Below are 22,777 nucleotides of genomic sequence, written 5' to 3'. Positions count from 1 at the left end.
CTCTGAAATTGTTTGACTGTATTTCACATCTCAATATTGGAATTCTTAAAACTGCAATTTGTATTGACGTCCAAACTTTTTACATTGACGTTTGATGCAGAATGTTACCGTATTTTTTAATTTGCTTTTTTTTTATTGCTCAGTAATGTTGATTAATGTGTTAAACTGGAAATACACACAAGTAAATTGGTCATTAAACGAAGAATTATTACAGTTGAAGGATAATAGCTGTTTAATCAATGTTGTTCAGTTCATTAAAACTTAATTTTCCCATTTTCTGAGAAGCAGACTGAATATTGGACTGTTTGCTCGTACTTCACAAAGATGGTACGAAACTTAAATGAGTATGTAAAGGTCTTGTTATCTGTAGTTGAGATGGCATGAGTAAATCTATATGACAAAAAACCTTAATCTGACCTTGATAGAAATCAGAGAAGGTGGGGGTATGGAAAATAATTATTAGTTAGGTTTGACATAATAATAGTGAAACTTGGTATATATAGAAAGAGTTTATGGAGACCTTTCATGGGATTGCAATTGGAGCCCTTAAGGTCAAGGTCAAGATTATTGTTATTTATAATATAAAAATGGTTGATATTGAATAACAGTTTGGATTGACATATTGCAGCCAAACTTGGTATTGAGGAAGAGTTTATGGATACCTTTCATGGAATTGTGATTGGAGACCCTAGGGTCACGGTCAAGATCACTGTTACTAATAATAGAAAAATGATTGATATTGAAAAACAGTTTGGGTTGACACATTGCAGGAAGAGTTTATAGAGACCTCTCATGGGGTTGCATATGGGGCCTCTAGGGCCAAGGTCAAGGTCACTGTTACTAAAAATTGAAAAATGGTTATATATTTCATATACTATTAGGGTTAACATATTACGACCAGTGGATAATGTAAAAAAAATGTTTATCATGAGACCTTTCATAGGGTTTCATTAAAATTGGGCCCCTAAGTTCTTAGATGAATTTTGAAAAAACTAACACTGTTTTTATAGCAATGATATGACAATAAACAAAAAGGTGTCCAAATTATTTATTCATATGAATAAATTTGATGAAATGAAGAGCATATTTAAAATTATCATTGTCAAAAATTAGGAATTTTTTACTAAGATGCTTTATGAATATTGCTCCTAAACTCAAGAAAACACATCTGCTACAAGATTTAACCAGATGTGATGAACACCATAAGAAACTTAAATATGAAGGGAAATTTAGTTTACTGTAAACCAGTTTATTTTAGTTCAATTTAAAAAACAGCTGGAAGCTGGTATGAAATACTCTTGAGTCTGTTTCCTTGGTAAAAACCAGTACATTGAGAGGTCATGAGAGGGTACCCCTTGAGAGGTTCACACCTATAAAGTCTTGGAAGAGACATCTGTTCTACTAGACAACTTTGGGACAGTTTTAACAAACAATCTCAAGTCTGAGTTCAGAGTCAAGACCCTAAATTTCTTATCTTCATTTCATTACATAACTTTACTTCCAGCGAAGCATTGATGGTAAATGTTGCTAAATAATATTACCTTTTGAATGTTTTACTAATATTTGCATTTACAATGTATCTTTGTAAAAGAAATTGAATAAAGATGATTTTTTGTTCATTCATAAAAATGCTTTACTGAGTCTCGGTCTGAACTCAGACCTGAGGCTGTTTGTTATCTTTGCTGTGATCATTGGTATATTTGATGCATGCACAATTATTTTGGTATACAGCCTTTGATATATATCTTAATTAAATAAATGCTATTGTCAGAGAGGATCTGCAGTACTGGATGCAGGAAAACATGGCTGACCTAAGGCTAGGAGCACCAGATGCTGTGGAGAAACATCAGGAAATCCGTGGCATGGTGAACTCTGTCAAAGCCCAACAGAGCCAGGTTCTTGAGAGATTAAAACATGAACAAGCATGTCTGGAACATGAGCTGAAGATGGGTAAGTGAGAAATACATTCTCAGGTGCACAATAAAGGTTGATGCCAAAAGTTGTTTATTTTAATTTTAATGCATTTTCATGTTGAACTCTTTTGACTTAATGACAAAATAACAAAAACCCATATGATTTAGGTACAGATAAAATATTCTTGCATATCCAACGTGTGTTTCTGGTTATGTGACTGGTGCTGGAAGAAATCATCTTACACCCCCCATGTAAGATGAGTCACGCGCAACAACGCGCCACTTCTTATTTCTTTTATTGTATGGTTTATGAAAAGTATATTAAGCAATTTCAATAAAGCGGAATTAAAAATATAAGTGTACAAGGCATTTAATTAAAATTGAAAATAAATAATCGTAAAAGCGCGATTTTTAAAGGAACTATTTGACGTCGATAGTGATTTAAAATTACTGCGCTTTATGACGTCAGTACACAACGTTGCACGCACTTTTTGGTGAAATGTACAAAAGTGCATTTTCTACGTCAATTTTCCCACAAGTTCATAATTTTAGGTATGCAAGAAAAAATATCAATCATGTTTTTCTGGTCCGGTTCGAAAAATCCGACCCTCGGGCACGCTGCGTGACTGGTAACTCGGCAAGCCTCGTTACCGGAAACACATGATAGATATTTTTTCTTGCATACCTAAAATTGTGAACTTGTGGAAAAATTGACGTAGAAAATGCACTTTTGTACATTTCACCAAAAAGTGCGTGCAACGTTGTGTACTGACGTCATAAAGCGCAGTAATTTTGAATCACTATCGACGTGTTGTTGTTTTTATTCAATATTTATGTCACCACAAATTCCCCAGTTAAAAAAGCGCCAAAATATTGCTAATGTTTTTATCTGTTGTTTTTCATGTTCTTGATTGATTTTTTGTTTTTAATGTTAAAAACAAATGACTCAAACGGGATAATGCATTAGATTTTTTTTTTTAAATGCCTTAAACTATATTGTGCGCCTTTAACAGGTATAATAATCAAATCTGAAATGAAGTATTAATTTTGATTTTTAAATGTTTGGATTCAAAAGATTTTTTTTAGTATCTTCTAAGTAAATGTTTTTCATATTTACATGAGTATTTGTTTTTGCCATAGTTTCATTATTTTGCTGCATTTTTCTATGAATTGAACTTAACTAAATATTGAAAATGTACACAAAGTTCAGGAAAAAAAATGAATCAATACTTTGCCATTTATGATTTTTATACAGATTTAAGATAATTGAAGTTTCGACCAAAATCCTTTCTTGAGACCGCCCCGGATCACCAAATAATCTATAAATAAAATTATGCTGAATAGCCATTTGATAACTATAGGCTAAACATATATGGCCGTTCAAATGTTTAAGTGACACTCTTATTTAAAATCAACAAATACACAAATGTTACTGAATATAACAAAGATAAATTTTGAGTGATAACCTTAAACTGCTTACTAAATAATGTATTTATGGAAAATGTTAATTACTGATAACAAGATTGTAACCTTGTATTTAATTAGCTGAAAATGCACAAATATATAATGACTGGTGGGTCCTAAAAGATTTACAGTGATCTTTAACCAATTTTACTAAATTTTAGCAGAAATCATATACTTGTAATTCTGTGCGTCATTCAGGTGAAGTAGGAGAATTTGGCAGTGCGAACATGTACAGACGTCCACACATAGAACAAGGCATTCCCGAGGAGGCATTTGACCTTGAATGTCCAGATGAGGACCTTAAGGCCAACGTACTGAAGGAGTTTATCTATATTGACGAAAAGTATCTTGAAAGATTAACAGATTTAGAGGAAGACCATGAGTGGACACTAAGGTAGGCTTTGGAGTCACATGTATAAGACGTCGTCTGCGAAAATGAGTCTTGTGAAGGTATTTACTTTTACAACAAAAAACAAATTAAGTAAGGCTTTGGAGACACATGACATCTTCAACGTTGTCTGCGAAAATGAGTCTTGTAAAGGCATTTATTTTACAACAAAAAACAAATTATAACCAAGGTATGGGATAGCAAAACAACTTTTTAACAACATATTATATTAAATTAAAGAATTTAAATTCTTGCAATGCGAAATTAACTGGGTTTGTCTACCACATAAATCCCAGTAAATTTAAAAACAGCGTTGGCATTTGTTTCTTTTCTAATCACGGAATCTTCACATGCTTAATATACTCACTATAAACTCGGAAACCTGTATGCGCTATTTTAAACAAGTAAATTCAGCTGAGACAGCAGTAAACTATTATTTTAATCATGTAAAATTATGTTTAATTGGCCTCATACTAGCTCGTATTCATAATTCTAGGCCTGTTTTGAGGAAATACTGTATTTGCTGATTTTGGGACCATCTGGTGTCTAGTCCCAAATAGGAATTAGCATTAAGGTTCAAGAAAACCTCAGATAATTTAATTCTCTGCAATAGAGTTTTATCTGAGGTAATTATGTATTACTGAAGCTGTTCAAATCTTAATGCTTTCGGTGTAAGGCCAAAAAATGGACAATTCAAATGGCAATTGGGCTGATCCAAATTTGGAAAAAATAAGTCAATTTTCAGAAGAACAAGTTACTGGTCAGTTACTACACTGTTTGAGACAGTTCAACCTAAATATTGAGAACCCTCAAATAGATTTCAAAATAATTGTCAGAAGCATAATACCATAGATAAGACGCAGGCATTTTGGGGGGTTGGGAGGGGTGGGATGGTGGGGATTCTAGGTAATAAAGTGGGTCCAATACGTTCATTTACAGTATATGATTTTTTATACATTTATCATGTTTATGTATGCACAACAACAATGAATAGAGGATAATTGTTTGTTTCAGTGTAAGATTGTAATATATTTCACAGAGTGAACACAAAAAGATATATTTCACAAGTGGCGCAGTGAAATATTCACTTTTCATGTTCACAAGGTGAAATATATTGCTATCTTAAACTGAACCAAACAATTTTTCTTTTTATTATATGCCTAAAGTTGGAATAAAAAGCCATTGAATTACGCTTTTTTAGAAAAACTGCACCAATTTGAATGCGTACCTAACATTTTGGAAATGAAGGCGTTGAAATTGACACTGTTCCAAACAGTTTCAAACCGTAGTGAAATATCAATTATACATGTATTTCAGTGATAAATATATATTATCTACCAAAAAGCATATATTTAATAAATGACTTTATTCATGTACACCCAACAGTCATGGTCACTATGGGGGATGGGAAGAAAATGACCACGCCCACTTTGTTTGTATCTACGACCAGTACACATATGACCTCGCAAACAGACGGACGCTAATCATCGACCGGATCAAAAGACAGGTGCCGGGGAAAACGCGAGCTGATATTGTAAGTAACATGTTTTTATGTGTTGGGTTACAAGCAATTATTTTGAAACAACTGTGTACATATATATGACTTGTTTCAGTCTGTTAGAGCAACACCAGTGGTAAAAAATAATTACAAACCCTGCACTGGGATTCAGTGGTCAAAATTGAAACAAGCCCACAAGCCATGCGCTGGTAAAATGTCTTCCGGGCTTGCTCAAATTCTGAATTTTATATAGCAGGGCTTGTTCAAAATCTCATGCCAAGGGATAGTGTAAGAATTCAGGCTTGTTCATCCAAAAGTCTTAATTCCGTTGACTGCTGGGACTATGTTTTTCCCGGCTTGCTCAAATTCTGTATTTTCATGAACAGCCATAAAAATTAGACAGGTTTTGAATGAACAAGCCTGAATTCGTATACCAATGCTTTCTAAAAAAAAATTCAATAAGGGCAGCTATATAAAATCTAGTATTTTAGGAAGCCTGAAAAGTAAGTATATTACAAATGTACCTGTGCAGAGCTTGCTGGCTGAAGCTTATTCCCAACACTGCTATTTGATTTTGGAGAGGAGCGTATTGTAATTCCTATTTTCAATGTAATAATCAAAGCTTGGTGACCACTAACCAAACTCACATGCGCCCAGGCTGGGAATCGAACTTGGGTCGCCTTAGTGAGAAGCGAGTGCACTAACCACTGCGATAACCAATTAAAGTTTGTTGAAGGAATACTGAATTCTGAATAAAATTTTAAAATGCTTATAAAGAAACTGACAATAATGCTTATACTGATTCAAAAAATTCTTAAATAAACAAGGAGTCTGCATTATTGTACCAAATGCCTTGCACAAAATATTCATATATCAAATAAAAAACATAACTGAACAATAACAAAAATGGTGGCTTTTAATCTATATCTAAATCTCGACATTTCTTTTGTCTGTGACATATGGATAATATTAGGGAAGATGTATGATTTCATGTTAAAAACAAAAATCTATTTTTATTTAAGCTTGGTAATAATTGTGCAGGAAAAACTCGAGGGTGTTGATGATGATTTGCCAGTTTATGTAACTAACTTGTTTCTAACATAACATGGAATCTGTCGTCGTACTATATCCATGCTGTATTATCTGTATTTTTATCAGCATGACTTTGTTGAATGCTTTCTTTTACAAGTTTTATTATAAAAAATTCAAGTGGTGGAATTTTGCTCAAACCGGCCTAATTAAATGTCAAATTGGCTTATGCTAAAGCTTATGCTACTTTGATGAAGAATTTTAAATTGAAAAAATAATAAATAAATGAACTATGTAAATGGGGTTTTCTATTAATAACTATATTGCCACAAACTCCCTGGTTAAAAGGCATCAAAATATTGATGATATTTTTTTTGTACATACACATTTTAATCATTATGCTTGTTTTTGTTTTAATCATGAAAGTAAAATGAGTTAAACAAAGAAATGCATTAAAATAAAAAATAAAACATCAATCTTTGCATTTATTAAGTGTAAACCTTTGTGCCCTTTTAAAGTCACAATGTTACAACAGGCTTTACAGTTTATCTGCTTGTAGTTTATCCAAATTTGGTGCATTTGCTGGAAGTGCATCTGCTGGTAGTTCATCCAAATGTTGTGCATCTGCTTGTAGTTTATCCAAATGTTGTGCATCTGATTGTAGTTTATCCAATTGTTGTGCATCTGCTTATAGCTTATCCAATTGTGGTGCATCTGCTTGTGGAGCAACAGGTGTTGGTGCAGCTGTTGTTTGGTGCATCATTTTGTGTTGACGAATAAGATCTAAACTGTTTTATGTTTTTCAGGTTGAGCATGAAAATTGGTGGGACACCTACAAGTTCTTCAACCAGCGTGCCAAGGCCATTATGGCCGACTGGGCGCGTGACAGACGTGAGCTTATGCAGAAGGCTAGTTCAGTTTTCATGGAGGCGTGTGTCGCTCATGAGTTGGAAGAAGTTAAGCTGGAATATACAAAACGACATGAGGCACTTAGGGATGCTCTTTATAATCAGGTGAGGGCAATTTGTTAGCCTTAGAATATACTCATTTATGCCCAAGACATTGAAAAAGATAGACAAGCACATAGTGTTACTCCTGTCTGTGTGCCTAGCTTATATGTTCCTTGCTTCAAAGACAAGAATGCTGTTACCCAAAATAAAAAAAAATCCTTGTCTGCACTGTAGCTTGATAATGTCATGAATTATATCTATTTCTCTTTCATAGAAAAAGGATTTTAAAATAAGGTTTCAAAAATGTGAATCACATTTCATGTGTGTTGAGACTTGGCCGTGGGACATCAGTGTCTGTGACATAAGTCAAGTTTATTTAAATTTCCCCATGCTATTATTGATGAAGCAAAAATCTTTCTGATATAGCCTGTTCTAATGCCAATTGTTCATTATGCATTTGAAGCCATGGTATTTTGTTATCTGGTACCATGGTATTTTGTCATGTGGCCCCATGGTATTTTGTCATGTGGCGCCATTATCAGGTATTTTGTCATGTTGCACCATGGTATTTTATGATGTGGCACCATGGTATTTTATGATGTGGCTCCATGGTATTTTATCATGTGGCACCATGGTATTTTATCATGTGGCACCATGGTATTTTATCATGTGGCACCATGGTATTTTGTCATGTGGCGCCATTATCAGGTATTTTGTCATGTTGCACCATGGTATTTTATGATGTGGCACCATGGTATGTGGCACCATTATCAGGTATTTTTCATGTTGCACCATGGTATTTTATGATGTGGCACCATGGTATGTGGCACCATTATCAGGTATTTTTCATGTTGCACCATGGTATTTTATGATGTGGCACCATGGTATTTTATGATGTGGCACCATGGTATTTTATCATTTGGCACCATGGTATTTTATCATGTGGCTCCATGGTATTTTATCATGTTGTGCCATGGTATTTTATCATGTTGTGCCATGGTATTTTATCATGTAGTGCCATTGCACTTTGTCATATGGCACCATGGTATTTTATCATGTAGTGCCATGGTATTTTATCATGTAGTGCCATGGTATTTTATCATGTAGTGCCATTGCACTTTGTCATATGGCACCATGGTATTTTATCATGTAGTGCCATGGTATTTTATCATGTAGTGCCATTGCACTTTGTCATATGGCACCATGGTATTTTATCATGTTGTGCCATGGTATTTTATCATGTAGTGCCATTGCACTTTGTCATATGGCACCATGGTATTTTATCATGTTGTGCCATGGTATTTTATCATGTAGTGCCATTGCACTTTGTCATATGGCACCATGGTATTTTATCATGTTGTGCCATGGTATTTTATCATGTAGTGCCATTGCACTTTGTCATATGGCACCATGGTATTTTATCATGTTGTGCCATGGTATTTTATCATGTAGTGCCATGGTATTTTATCATGTAGTGCCATTGCACTTTGTCATGTGGCTCCATGGTATTTTATCATGTTGTGCCATGGTATTTTATCATGTAGTGCCATTGCACTTTGTCATATGGCACCATGGTATTTTATCATGTTGTGCCATGGTATTTTATAGATATTTTTCTTGACGAGTATTGAAAAGCCAAGATTTTTTGTCATGCCATTTATACTAACAGTAAGATTCATAAAGTACCATATAGCCCTCGGCAACATCAACAACTGGTACTTCTATAAGTATACAATGCATTGGTATCTGATCTATTTACACCCTTGACAAACTGTTAATCTGAAAAGTTTCCATTCCCTGATATATCATATGGGATGAGAAAACTACGTCATTCCTATATTGAAAAATAGAAAAAATGTATAATTTCTATCAGTTCCTGGAACTGTTAGGGTGCGGGATGCCTGTTTCATGAAAAAGCCTATCTTTTTACATCTAAAATGAGAAAGAGTGACCAGAATAAGAAAATGTGTTAAAAGACACAAAGAAGATCCGAAAAAAATGAACATATCAGTAAACATGTTTATGTTCTCTGGTTTCCAAAGCCTATATTTGTCATTGGCATTCAATCTTTCAGCTGAACTTCTTTAGGTTTAACCTTGTTTCACAATCGTAAACTATATTAAACTAATAGTTAATATATTTTACAAGATTGTGAAACAAGTTATTACAACATTATATTTTTCACTCTCGTTGGCACGAAATTGGGACTTTGGGCAAGTACATGCCTTTCTGGGGAGGCATTAACTGTTTAAAAAAGCTTGGACAAAAAGGGCAACATTTCCTTCTTAAGTTTCCAAATAATCTCAGCCGTGAAACCATACAGGTTTTATTAATCGCAGTAATCACAGCATTTTGGCTTCAAAATTATTTGTTTGATGTTTACCGCACCATCCATTGATGGTAAATTTCCCTTTTTCACCAACAAAAGTATCTTCAAACTTTAAGGTACTCTATCTGATATGATTTTGGGCCAAAAATTAGTTTTACCTTTAATGCATCACTCTGAAAACACTTATTTTATCATTATTGTACTATATGATATTAAAATTGCAGAAAAAAAACACTGTGAGTTATAGTAAATAAAAAAGTATTTTGGTTTTTAGTGGGGTGCCAACCCACGCCAGTACAGTCAAATTTTTTTAGAAAACTAACCTCAAAACCACAAGGACACCGGGACTTTGACAAAAGTAGTCAGTTTTTTTACTTCAACAATCTGTAATTTAGTGATTGTTAGCATTGTTAACGCTAATGAAAATTGTGGTCTTCTAACACGATTTTTGGGCAAATATGAACATTTGCTGAAAGGTTCCATAGTCAAACTATCTCCCCTTTCATGTAAAATTATCTGCCCTTGTTTAAGGTTAGAAATTAAAGGGAACAGAATATGGAGGGTTTGGCAATACAGGCGGAAATGTGCAACAGAGGATAGAGCCTGAGAATGACATGGTATGGAGCCAGAAAATTTGTAATAAAATTATCTCCCCTTTAATGTCAAATAATCTGCCCTTGTTTTAGGTTAAACATTGGAGGGAACAGAAAATGGAGGTTATGGCGATACAGGCGGAGATGTGGGAACAACAGAGAGTGGACATTGAGAAAAGACGAACAGAAGAACAGGAAAAGGAGACAAAGAGGAGAAACGATGAAAAACAAAAGGTAGGTCATATGTTCTTGGTTGATATTGTCTGGGCACATGCATTTTTGAAACACTGGCCATTCAAGCAATGGAATCTGCATTATTTTAACATTAGTGAAACGTCCAAGGTTTTTTTTGTAAATATTATCACTTACTACTAACTGAGTCATTAGATAAACATCGTAATGAAAAGCAAAAAGCCATTGGCCTGAATGTTCAGAACTTTGTTACTCAATGAAGGCATGAGAGGTTGATCAGTTCATGCAAAATGAACGTAAATTTATCATACATACAATCAGTGTAATTGTAAATTCTTAAGGAATGTATTGCGGGATTGATGTCATTATCAGGGAATGCAGTTGTGCTGGTTAAAGTGTGTGGAGTCTGAAGGAAATTTAAACAGTAATGACAACAATACATTTACGTATCATGAATTAACACTTTTTTAGCATGTTGATTTAAGTTTTTCGGGGCCTGCTGAAAATACAAACAATAACAAGATTATCTTCAATTTGCATGTATATTGTTATATGTTGAAACATGATCCAAACATATTGGAAGATGTTGTGTTCATCAGAAAATTTAAGCAATTGCTGAAAGGCAGTTCATTTAAGGAATGGAAGTTGAAGTGTAAATATTCAATTTTGAAGATAGCTAAAAGCTGATATAAATCCCTCCTGAGTCTGTGTCCTGGAAAGAAATCAGTACTATGTCCTTTACGATTGTCCAAGAGAAATTTCCCCCTGGAGGGGATTGCACCCACAAACTCTTCAGTGAGAGATGGACAATTACACAACTCTACCATTAACACTTTCTTCATTCTCTGCTTCAGGTTAAAGTGTTCCAAGATGAGCGAAGTAAAAAGAGACAGGAAGAAGAGGAAGCCCACAAACAGAGGCTGGCAGCTGTACAACGAGCGCTAGATGAGCAGGCTGTGTATGATAAGGAGAGGTGGGTTGTTGGATTGTTAACATTAGTTATAGCCTAAGATTAAAGCTTACTTCACAACTCGGTCACTGCATTCGAAGAGAAAAAGGCAATAACATTTAGAAAAAAAGAGTTTAAAACATTATCATCTTTATGTTAGTTATTTTCTTGTTGTTGTTTTTTCAGGATCAAGTTCAGAGAGGAACAGATACAGAGGAAGATTGAGGAGAGAAAACACATGGAGGAAGAGAGAGACTTTGAAGAACAGGAGAAGGAGTATCGCTTAGAGATGCTGCGAGAAAAGGTAGACATTAGAACTTGCTAGTTAGGAGTCAGATTATACGATAGTCTGGTTGGTTATTTAGTTTTTCATTAAACACATTTAGAGATTGAAAAAGAAGAACAGGAAAAGAAATATTGCTAAGAAGTGCTGCGGGGAAAGGTAGGCTTAAAAAAATTCCCATTCCAATTTGCTTGAAATGAGTTTCATAGGAATTATGTTTTGTTTTGATTTTTTATGCATAAAATGGTTTTTCATAAGACTTAGCATATATTTTGTTTTTATAGTGAGTACAAAAATAAATGTATGTTTAAATATGACCATCTAAATATATATATATTATATACATTAGGTCAGACACTGCAGCCTTGCAGGCATAATGGAAGGCTAGAAACCAATCTAAGATTATTATTTCTCCCAATAATTGTTGGGATGTGTTGTTACAGAAGAGCATAATTGTGATGTTGGATGCTGCAGATTGACAGACACATCAGAATGAAGAGGCAGTTGCTTTTTAACATTCCACACATATAAAGATTATTTTCTGTCAATATTTGTTGGTGTGCGTTGTCGCAGAGAGCAAACCTGAGCATAATTATGATGTCAGACACTGCGGCCTAGCAGACACGTCTGAGAGAAAAAGAGACAGTTACTCTTAAACATTACACACATTATATTATTATGAACATTATATTCTCTCAATATTTAAAGGTGCGTGTGGTAGCGGAGAGTAACCCTGAGCGTATGATGTCAGACACTGCGGCCTGGCAAGCACATCAGCGAGAAGAAGAGACAGTAAACATACAGAAACCACTCTTTAATCTCACTGGATTTACCTCAACTCAGGTGAGTGGGCATCGTCGACAACCATGGGTACGTTTTCCCTCACACTCCATGATGAATACCATAGAAAAATTGACTGACAAAATCTTGTTTTCATGAATATGTATGAGGTAGGGTAGACTCTTTTCCCAATTAAATCGAATGTTACAATTAAATACTCTTCGATAACCCTGTATTGTCAGTTGTCTCCACAGCCGAGTGGTCTACATATAGCTCAATGCTCATTGTAATTGTTATTTGAAATGTTATGTATGTTTGTTATTCATGTCGGAAAATAGCTCATTGAGCTAATGTTTCTTGTTAACACATACCCGACTTCAAATAAAGATTCTTGTATCTTGTATTTTGTATCTCTCTTTAAACTTGTAGTAGTCAAGCAAGTTCAATTCAAGCTTTCCCACAATATTTTTTTAGTGTCTGTGCATATTTCCACATTGGTTCATTGGGGAACAAATAAAACTGCCTCATTAATTGTTAATAATGACAAGATTTTCTCAGCCAGACCGACCAGGGTTCACAATGAAACAGAGCACAGTTGTGTATTGGGGATATTGGCGGGAACTTAAGGCCATCCCTGCAAAGATGTTTGTTTGCAATGATGCTGCAGACTTGCCAAGTAGTTTCAAGAAGGCAAAATCTTCTTTTTTTTTTGTAGCATGTAGTATTCTTGTTTTAAAATGTTAAGTAATCGCTGGTTAAGAAATATTTCCAAGCATACCAGCCCACTAGAATAAGAATATGGTAGTTCATGCCACCTCAAACAAACAATAAACATGGATCGCCCTAGATCATTAAATTATTTTATTGATTAAGAAGACTGCCTGTTTCAACTGAAATGAATCCTGCTTAATTATTTCATCTTTTAATAGAAACTACGGTAATAAAGATTTTAATTGTGGCAATTAACAAGAATATGGCTCTCCACGGGGGACCTAATTATTATATGTACATATTAAATGGCATTATGTATTCATAATAATGCCAATAATAAAATTCCCCATTCCATCAGGCACACAATATAGGTTCAGTGGTCGAAATTAACACAAGCCCACAAGCCCTGCACTGGTAAAATGACTTCCGGGCTTGCTCAAATTTTATATAGCAGGGCTTGTTAAAAAAATTGATGCCAAGCAATAGTATAAAAATTTGGGCTTCTTCATCCAAAAGTAAAGTCTAATTTTAATGACTGTAGGTTGCTGGGAAAAAAATAAAATATTTAAATGGTTAATGCATACAAAAAAAATGATTACATTCTTTTTCATATAATTTGGTGTACCTTTCTCTACAATAAACCGTCATTTTAAAATTGCTTTATATCCACATAGGTAACAGGGGCATAGCTAGAGCCAATTTGATATGCAGGCACAAAAGTAGGGGGATCCGGAGGCCTGGCCCCCCGAACAATTTTTAAAGCGTAGATTGCAAATGGTGCATTTGGGGTGTATCAAGAGGGCAAATAGGCTTAAAAATTGAAGTCAAATAAAGACTTTCAAGTAGTTTATCCAATGCAATTGAACAAAATTCACATTTTTTTAAAAAAAGGGGGCAAATTGATGTGCAAGCCCAGACCTTATGGCCTAGTGAAAGCTACGAGGCTGATTTAAAGAAAAAGAAATAATTTCAGTGTAAGATCACACTACTTTTTACCCCCTGAACACCATAAGTACAAACTTCACTCATGGCTATACTCCACTGATGCTATATAGCTTTGGTGCTCACTTGGTGAAATGTAGTATGATCTTATACTGAAGCGAACGATAACCCTCAATTTCTTCGAAAAAAATATTTTCTGCTTTTCACCAGTATTATGACATGGGTTTTTTTTCACTGGTATTCATATCATAAGGTCCATGATTAAAGTAGTATTAAAGTTCATTATGATGGGTATTCGAAGTAAAGATTGGATATATGTGGACGTTTAACATAAACGGGGATTAAACCATTATTGAATTCATTTAAGTATATCAAACTGAGATTATAAGTATCTTCCATGGCCAAGAGTGTAAGATAGGTTTATCCCAACCCGAGCATAGGGTGTTATGCTGATTATAAGTATCTTCCATGGCCGAGAGTGAAAGATAGGTTTATCCCAACCCGAGCATAGGGTGTTTTGCTGATTATAAGTATCTTCCATGGCCGAGAGTGAAAGATAGGTTTATCCCAACCCGAGCATAGGGTGTTTTGCTGATTATAAGTATCTTCCATAGCCGAGAGTGAAAGATATGTTCATCCCAACCCAAGCTTAGTTTTTTTTTGCGGAAACGAGGTTACCGCAGAACACCCTGCGCGAGGGTTGGGATGACCCTATCATACACAAGCAGCTATGGTAGATGCTTTTTCTCCCACCTCAGTTACACAAAATAAAGGAAAATTGTATTTTTTTGTTGGAACTCTTTTGTACGTAGTTGCGTATAGATTTGTGATAATTCGTGGTTGTCATGGATATGCGGGTAGTGATTCAGTTTAGCTTAATAGTCAAATCTTTCTTAAATTAGTTCTGAGTAGAGTGCAGCATTATTTCTTGAATGGAGCATGAAAACTTTTTTTATGGTGTCATATGAAGCGAGAAATAATTAATTAGGAATCTAAATATTGCCACAAGATGACGTTTCCATGATGCTACAGACAATGGTCTTCAACAAGGGAGTTAATTGTGTGATGACAATAAAAAAGGAATTCCATACGGGTACTTGTTTTATCTCTGCCCGTGTGTAAGATAAGAATTTCTAGCATGGTCAAATTTTTCGATCGACCATACTTATCTGAGGTGGGAGAAAACACATATTTCACAGTTTAGCCAAAAACTCGTATTACCAAGCATTGGTAATGGAGACAAAGGTGTTTAAACTACCATATACATGCTCTATTTTCATTTACTTTCTTTACGTCGTTCACAGTTTAACAAGAATCAGAAATAGGACTTTTTTTTTTTTCTTTTTTTTCAATATATCATGAAAGTTGTCCACAAGTCTCAACTGAACATCTAGCACGTATTTCACAGTTTAGCCAGAATCGGAAATAGGATTGATGCTAAGATGCTTATATGGATTGCTTCTTTTAAAGTGTTTCATGTACATATTATGTGCTATTTTTGTTTGTTATTGTTAAGTCATCTACAAATATAGACCCGACATGTAGCACATACTTCACAGTTTTGCCAGAATTGGAAATAGGATTGATGCTTACGTAGGTTTTGTGTTTAAAAGTGTTTTATACACGCATGTGATATTTTTCTTTGTTTTTTAAAAGCTGCACTCTCACAGATTGACCGATTTGACAACTTTTTCATCATTTTTCTCAGAATCAGCTGATTTTGGTATCAATGCATTCAATCTTCATTATATATAGAGATATATGTACATATATATATATATATTACATATAAAACGCTCATATAAGATAACACACATTCTTGCATACCGGACGAGTGTTTCCGGTCATGTGACCAGTGCTGGAAAAACCGATCTTACATACCCCATGTAAGATGAGTCACGCGCAACAACCTGCCACTTTTTATTTCTTTTATTGTATGGTTTATGAAAAATATATTATGCCATTTCATTATAAAGCGCAATCAAATATATATGTTTGCAAGACTTTTAATTAAAATTGAAAATAAATAGTCGTAAAAAAGCGCTATTTTTAGTTATTTAAAATTTCTGCGCTCTAATGCGCTCAGTAAACAACGTTGCACTCGTTTTTTGGTGTAATTGTACCAACTTTCGTTTTCTACGTCATTTTTTCACAAATTAATAAATTAAGATATGAAAGAAAAATTATCAATCATGTTTTTCCGGTCCAGATCGAAAAATCCGACCCTCGGGCACGCTGCGTGGCCGGTAACTCAGCAAGCCTCGTTACCAGCTTACGCGAGTGCCTTCGGGTCGGATTTTTATATCCGTACCGGAAACACATGATCGATACTTTAGTTATATTAAAATAGAACAGTTCTCAGTTGTTTGGAAAACTGCCAAATTCTTTTTTTTTTCTTAAAGTGTTAGTAACGCTTTCAGCCATGAAACATCAATTTTCAAGTGTAAGTATTAAAAACTGCGATCTGATCTTTATCAGCACTCTTTTATCACCAACTTTCAGACATTTATGCAAAATTTGGCTCATTCCAAGGAAAAAATAAGTAACGTTGTCAAAACAGCCATTCTCTGAGCAACTTTAAGAAGAAAAATTAAGGAATTAAGATTTTCCTCAGAACTTCTGATCTTTTCATGAATCAATCAAAAGTATTCCATAAGTTTCATTTAACTAACAATTATTAATAATCATTGAAAAAGATTTCAAAATATTTTTTGTGATTGATTAGTCCAAGGGATTGAAAATTGGTCTAAAATCATAATCAATCATCAAAAGTTATCTGTCGAGCCATTTTGATCAAAATTTCAGTTATGATTTAAACAAAATCTTTCTTCTTTTTTTAACTTAAGTGGAACATGGAATATCAAGCTGTACTTAGATTTAATAAGTGTTACTTTAACTAAGCCTGAATGAACATCATCAGAAAGCAAATTCCTTTGCTGTATTTTGTTATTTGGAAAAAATTAAATAATTCATATTGTTTTTGCACAACATATTTATATTTTTAGAGAATACAGCCACAAAAAGTTTTAATCCATCATGGGATTATGCAGGTCATTATCAGCAACCCCAACTGACTTCCAACTATACTCAATCATTGTGTTTTCTCTAGATAGTGAACAATTAATTTAATATTGAATAACAATTTAAACATTTTCTCTGCAAAAGAGCGATTGCTTTATCAGCATCATACATAGGAGATTGCAAATGCAGTACCAAATTTTACATGTAGTGCCAAAATTCACATGAAGTACCAGAATTTACATGTACATGTAATACACAAATTCACATGAACTATTGACTATTGGTGATTGATTGATTAATGATCAAATATTTTCATGCATGTACACCTCTGATCTGTATGTTGGCCTGATTATTTTATAACTGCAAAGCTCTAAATAATTTATGAATTTTCTGACTTTTTTCATTCATGTAGTACTGTTTAATTACAATTAATTAAAATTAGGCGAATTTCAATTTTGAAAAAAGGAAAAAAATCTACCCAAATGATAAAGATAACTTTAGATATATTTTTAGTAATCAATCATGACAAAATCACTATCTATATTGGCCAATGACGACCTTTCTGAAACAACAAGTAAAGTGTTCACTTTATGTTTCGGTTTGGAGGATTTCATTGGTTTGACAGTTTATGTCTGGTCAAATGTCCAAAATATTTGTAACTATTTAAAGGGACTAGACACCAAATGACACAATTTCCAGGAAAAAAAGAAATTTGTCAAAAAACTTACATAAAATTGACATCGTTGTGTAAAACGCATTGAATCTTACTTACTGATGTATCACATCACATACGACACATGCGTCTGTCGCAGTTGTTGCGTATTTTTCCAATTCAAAATTTACTGGGGTTGTCTACCATGTCAAAATCCCAGTAAGTTTAACAATAGCATCAGTATATGTATCTGTACTCATAAACAGATACGATTTAAACTGGGAACCATTATGCGCCATTTTAAAACAGGGCAACTCAGAGGAGACAGCAACATGATTTATGTTGCCCTTATTCTTAATCATATTCCATACAATTATGTTGTAATTTTATATACTTAATTTAGGTGACGTCAGACAATCGTATTCGACTGGAACAGAAATTGAGAGAGGCCGGTCTCCATACTTCTAACTACGCTCGCCAAATGATGAGTAAGGTAGCACCACCTCAACAACCAAGGAGAGATATGGAGTCTAATGTCTTCAAATATGACTGAATTTATCTAATATTTGACTTACTCTATTCAAAATGTGTCAGACTAGATATATAAAAATATGACTGGATATATCCAAAGCATGCCTTGATACATGAAAATATGACTGTGGATATATTAAAGATATGAGTGAATATATCCTATAAATAACTGACTGAATTATCCAAAACATGACTAGATATATCCAAACACTTTGAATATTGAATATATCTAAAATATTAATGATATTTAAGTGTTTGTGCATGGCATTCTATGTGAAAGAGTGTCATGAAACATGACTAAAGTTTTATAATGATAAAACTCAAGCATGAGTATTAATGTGTTAGAAGATTGTCTTTAAAGCTGCACTCTCAGAGATAGACGGTTTTGACAACTTTTTATCTCACCTGAGCACGAAGTGCTCAAGGTGAGCTATTGTGATCGCCCTGTGTCCGTCGTAGTCGTCCTTCGTCAACAATTTGACTGTTAACACTCTCGAGGACACAATTTGGGCACAATCTTAATGAAACTTGGACGAGTTAGATATTGGGTCATCTGGGGTTGAAAACTAGGTCACTAGGTCAAATTAAAGGAAAAGCTTGTTAACACTTTAGAGGTCACATTTATGAATGTATCTTCAGGAAACTTGGTCAGAATGTTAATATTAAAAATCTCAAGGTCAAGTTCGAATCTGGGTCATGTGTGGTCAAAAACTAGGTCAACAGGTCAAATTTAAGGAAAAGCTTGTTAACACTCTAGATGTCACATTTATGACTGTATCTTCATGAAAGATTGTCAGAATGTTTATATTAATAATCTCTAAGTCAAGTTTAAATCTGGGTCATGTGCGATCTAAAACTAGGTCATAGGTCAAATCATAGGAAAAGCTTGTTAGCACTCTAGAGGTCACATTTATGACTGTATGTTCATGAAACTAATCAGAATGTTTATATTGATTAGCTCTAGGCCAAGTTCGAATCTTGGTCATGTGCGGTCAAAAACTAGGTCACCAGGTCAAATTTAAGGAAAAGCTTGTTAACACTCTAGAGGTCACATTTATAACTGTATCTTCATGAAAGTTGTTCAGAATGTTTATATTAATAATCTCTAAGTCAAGTTTGAATCCTGGTCATGTGTGGTCAAAAACTAGGTCATTGGGTCAAATCATAGGAAAAGCTTGTTAGCACTCTAGAGGTCACATTTACGACTGTATGTTCATGAAACTTAGTCAGAATGTTTATATTGATTAGCTCTATGCCAAGTTCAAATCTTGGGTCATATGCGGTCAAAAACTAGGTCACCAGGTCAAATAATAGGAAAATTATGTCAACACTCTAGAGGCCACAATTATGACCATATGTTTATGGAACTTGATCAGAATGTTATTCTTGATGATCTTTAGGTAGAGTTTGAAACTTAAATGAAACAATTTTCATGTTTATACTCCAACCATAACAAGAACAGAAAATAAAAATGTACAAACAAAGACAAGTATGCATCCTTTCTAAGGTAGCAGACCACCAGACTGACATTTCAAATTCTCTAAAACTGTAATACCCTCAACTATAATATTTAACATGTAGCATTGAAAACTAGTCCTAAATTTGTTTTAATTAAGTCCCCTCTCGTTGCACTTTCCATTGCCCTGAAAAACACTTATTCCCTCCCCCTGTCACAATTGCCCTCACCCTAAAAACACTTATTTCACACTTGAATTGGATCAGGTGAGCGATACAGACCTTCAGGGCCCTCTTGTTTATTTTTGTCTTGGAATGAGCCATTTTTTTCATAAATATCTGAACTTTAACTCAATGTATACTTTGTTTTCATATCTATTTAGTATGTGCCTGCATAAAGCCTCATGATATTTAGCATTTATACTTTCCTCATGTTTGTAAACTCTGTTTGCATTGAGTGTATTAATAAACTTTGAACTTTGAATCTGAAAACCATTGATATAAGACTACTGACAAAAGATCAGATCGCAGTTTTCATACAAATTCGAACGCTTGTTGGTCATTGCTACAATGTAGCTTGTCCTACTGAGCCTTCGTTGGTTTTTATTAATAAAAAAAAATGTAATAAATTCAGTATTAAATGACCACTCAAGTAATATATCCTCTATTTTTACTATAAAATAAAACTTGCTTACAGTATTATTATTATTCTATTACGGCTGTAGCTGTTTTATTCTAATATATGAGTGCATTATCAAATAATTCACTTTCAAAAATTCACAACGATCTTGTTAATCACATATATGTTAACTTAAACGAAGTGACTTAGGCTTGTATTCTAAGTGAGAATTAGAATGTTTTTTGTATACACGGCTTATGTAATTCTTTTAATACATAGAAATAAAAGTTTAAATTAACATTTAAATCGAAACAACCAGAGTCGAATGATCTATTGCAGAAGAATTTGCTTAATCATCATGTGATAATGTGTTTCTTTGTTGTAATTGTTATATCAATTTTTCCTTAAGAAATATAGGATGGCATCATAGCAAAGCAACAGCAGATATATTGCAGAAGACTTACCGGGTATTCATTGTCCTGTGACAGTTAGTATGTTTGTTTGTAACTGTTTATGTAATAAAGACTTTTAAGGATGGCATGATAAGTGAGACAACAGCAGTTATATTAGAGAGGAACAATTTATTTTCCAGTGTTAGTTTGTATGTTTGTTGTAGCTGTTCTATGAACTTTTTATATAGAAATGAATGCTGGCATGATATCGAAACAATGGCAGTTATATTGGAAAAGAACAATTCACTTTCCAGTGATAATTTGAATGTTTGTTGTAACTGTTATAAAAATTCTTTATAAAGAAATAAAGTGTTGACTTGAATGGAAACAACAGTGGCAATATTGGAGAAGAACTGACAATTCATTTTTCTGCAATAGTTAATATACCGTAAATTTCCTATAGGAATTACCTAATGCAATAATACCCGTGCCCGGGGTCTTTTTGTGGGTCGGCCCTTTCCCATTCTGTCATATGAACAAGACATTTGCAAAAGAAACTGAGTTGTTCTTCTCTGATATATCTACTGTCGTTTTATTTTAATTCAATGTGGTTGTAAAAATTGCTTTATTTAAGAATGTATGCTATTTATTACATTGAAATGAATTTGAAAGATTAAAGATGTTTTTGTTTTCATGCCACTGTCTGTATCAGATGTACAATTATGTAAACTATGTTTGCCTGGTAATTTAGAATTAAAGGGACTGTACTCCGTATGATAAAGCAGTGAAAATAAGAGAAAATTGTCGAAAACTGACATAAACTTGGTATCAATGTGTACAATGCATTGGAACTTACTAACTGAAGTGCCATATAGTTTACAATTAATTTATTTTCAGAGTTTTTTTTTGTATTTTTCCATTGAAAAATATTACTAGGTATGTCTACCTAGTTGAATTCTTTCCTTATGCGTGATTGGCTAGTCTATGTTATCAAGTGATATGACCATGTTAGGTATATAGCTTAAATATTCCAACTATGTAGGGTAAGCCTTCGTTGCACAGTGGATACAGCACTGGACTGCAATTTTGGCGACACCGGTTTGAACCCGGTCCCCAACTTGATTTTTTGGTATTTTTTTTACAGTTATGATATCAAAGAGTAAAACATTTCATTAAATAATTGTCCTGAGATTCGTTACAGAAAAAACATTTTTTGGTGCTAATCTGGTGTACAGTCCCTTTAAGGATTAAATGTGTAGAGAAAGATTGGGTATTAGTTATATATTTGAATAAAGTAGATTTGTAACTCACTGTGATAAAGGTATTTATAATATTATATAATTAAGGTCACCATTATATGCCCTTGACATTCGCCATATTGATGTTGAATCACTTGTGAAATCTGTATATACATTATACAAATTTGAAGAAAATAAAGAATTATAAGGTACCTCACAAATAGTTTTCTGTCAGTTTTAAAGGGTAGATGATAAAGACTTCATAGATGATAGCAGTCATCTTATCAACCAGCGTACAACAAACTATAATTGAAAGATGAAAATATGTTTCCTGTGTGTCTCAAGTTAAATTGAAAATCTTATTTTGCAAATATCAAATAAATGTTTCAAAAACTGACCAATGAAGATCTTAGTTTTAAAAACAAGACATTGATTCGAAAAGGTGATCATAAAATATGTAGGTTGAAAAGATGAACATGCTATATATTTATTATTTAAACGAAAGTTCTTAGCTCCTCTCTTTGGAGGAAAAAAGTTCAGCTATTGTGTTAGCATTCAGGTGATGCTGCTCTCACCTTATATACTACATGTAATTACTTTACTTTGTTTGTGAAGGAAGCTGAAAGCTGAAATGAATCACTCTAAAATCAGCTAATAATGCTGGGTAAAACCAGTATCCTTTTTGAGAGGCCATTAGAACGTACCCCAACTAGGATTCAAACCCATGACCTCTTAGGTTAAGAGGCGAACACCATATCCACAAGACCAAGCTCACCCTGACTTTAAATGCTGCTGCTGTTGTTTTCAGCAGTGTTGTTGCTGTCATCATCATTCTTGTTTGGGGTGGG

General features: G+C 33.8%; 1 protein-coding gene across 1 annotated transcript in view; it reads left to right on the top strand.

The window, feature by feature from the left end:
* LOC128232069 (coiled-coil domain-containing protein 148-like) overlaps nucleotides 1–22,141 on the top strand; it is a 28,082-nt gene extending 5,941 nt beyond the window's left edge. Inside the window, exons 4-12 of the mRNA XM_052945413.1 lie at nucleotides 1,772–1,950; nucleotides 3,576–3,771; nucleotides 5,152–5,299; nucleotides 7,099–7,305; nucleotides 10,258–10,398; nucleotides 11,211–11,329; nucleotides 11,492–11,609; nucleotides 12,297–12,431; nucleotides 18,098–22,141. Coding sequence (XP_052801373.1) covers nucleotides 1,772–1,950; nucleotides 3,576–3,771; nucleotides 5,152–5,299; nucleotides 7,099–7,305; nucleotides 10,258–10,398; nucleotides 11,211–11,329; nucleotides 11,492–11,609; nucleotides 12,297–12,431; nucleotides 18,098–18,247 — 1,393 coding nt within the window. The 3' untranslated portion in view covers nucleotides 18,248–22,141. The remainder of the gene's footprint in view (nucleotides 1–1,771; nucleotides 1,951–3,575; nucleotides 3,772–5,151; nucleotides 5,300–7,098; nucleotides 7,306–10,257; nucleotides 10,399–11,210; nucleotides 11,330–11,491; nucleotides 11,610–12,296; nucleotides 12,432–18,097) is intronic.
* Nucleotides 22,142–22,777: the final 636 nt, after the last annotated feature.

Source organism: Mya arenaria, chromosome 1, assembly GCF_026914265.1.
Source record: "Mya arenaria isolate MELC-2E11 chromosome 1, ASM2691426v1".
Taxonomy (NCBI): domain Eukaryota; kingdom Metazoa; phylum Mollusca; class Bivalvia; order Myida; family Myidae; genus Mya; species Mya arenaria.
The sequence above is the reverse complement of the archived record's forward strand: the minus strand, read 5'-3'. Positions and strand labels throughout refer to the sequence as shown.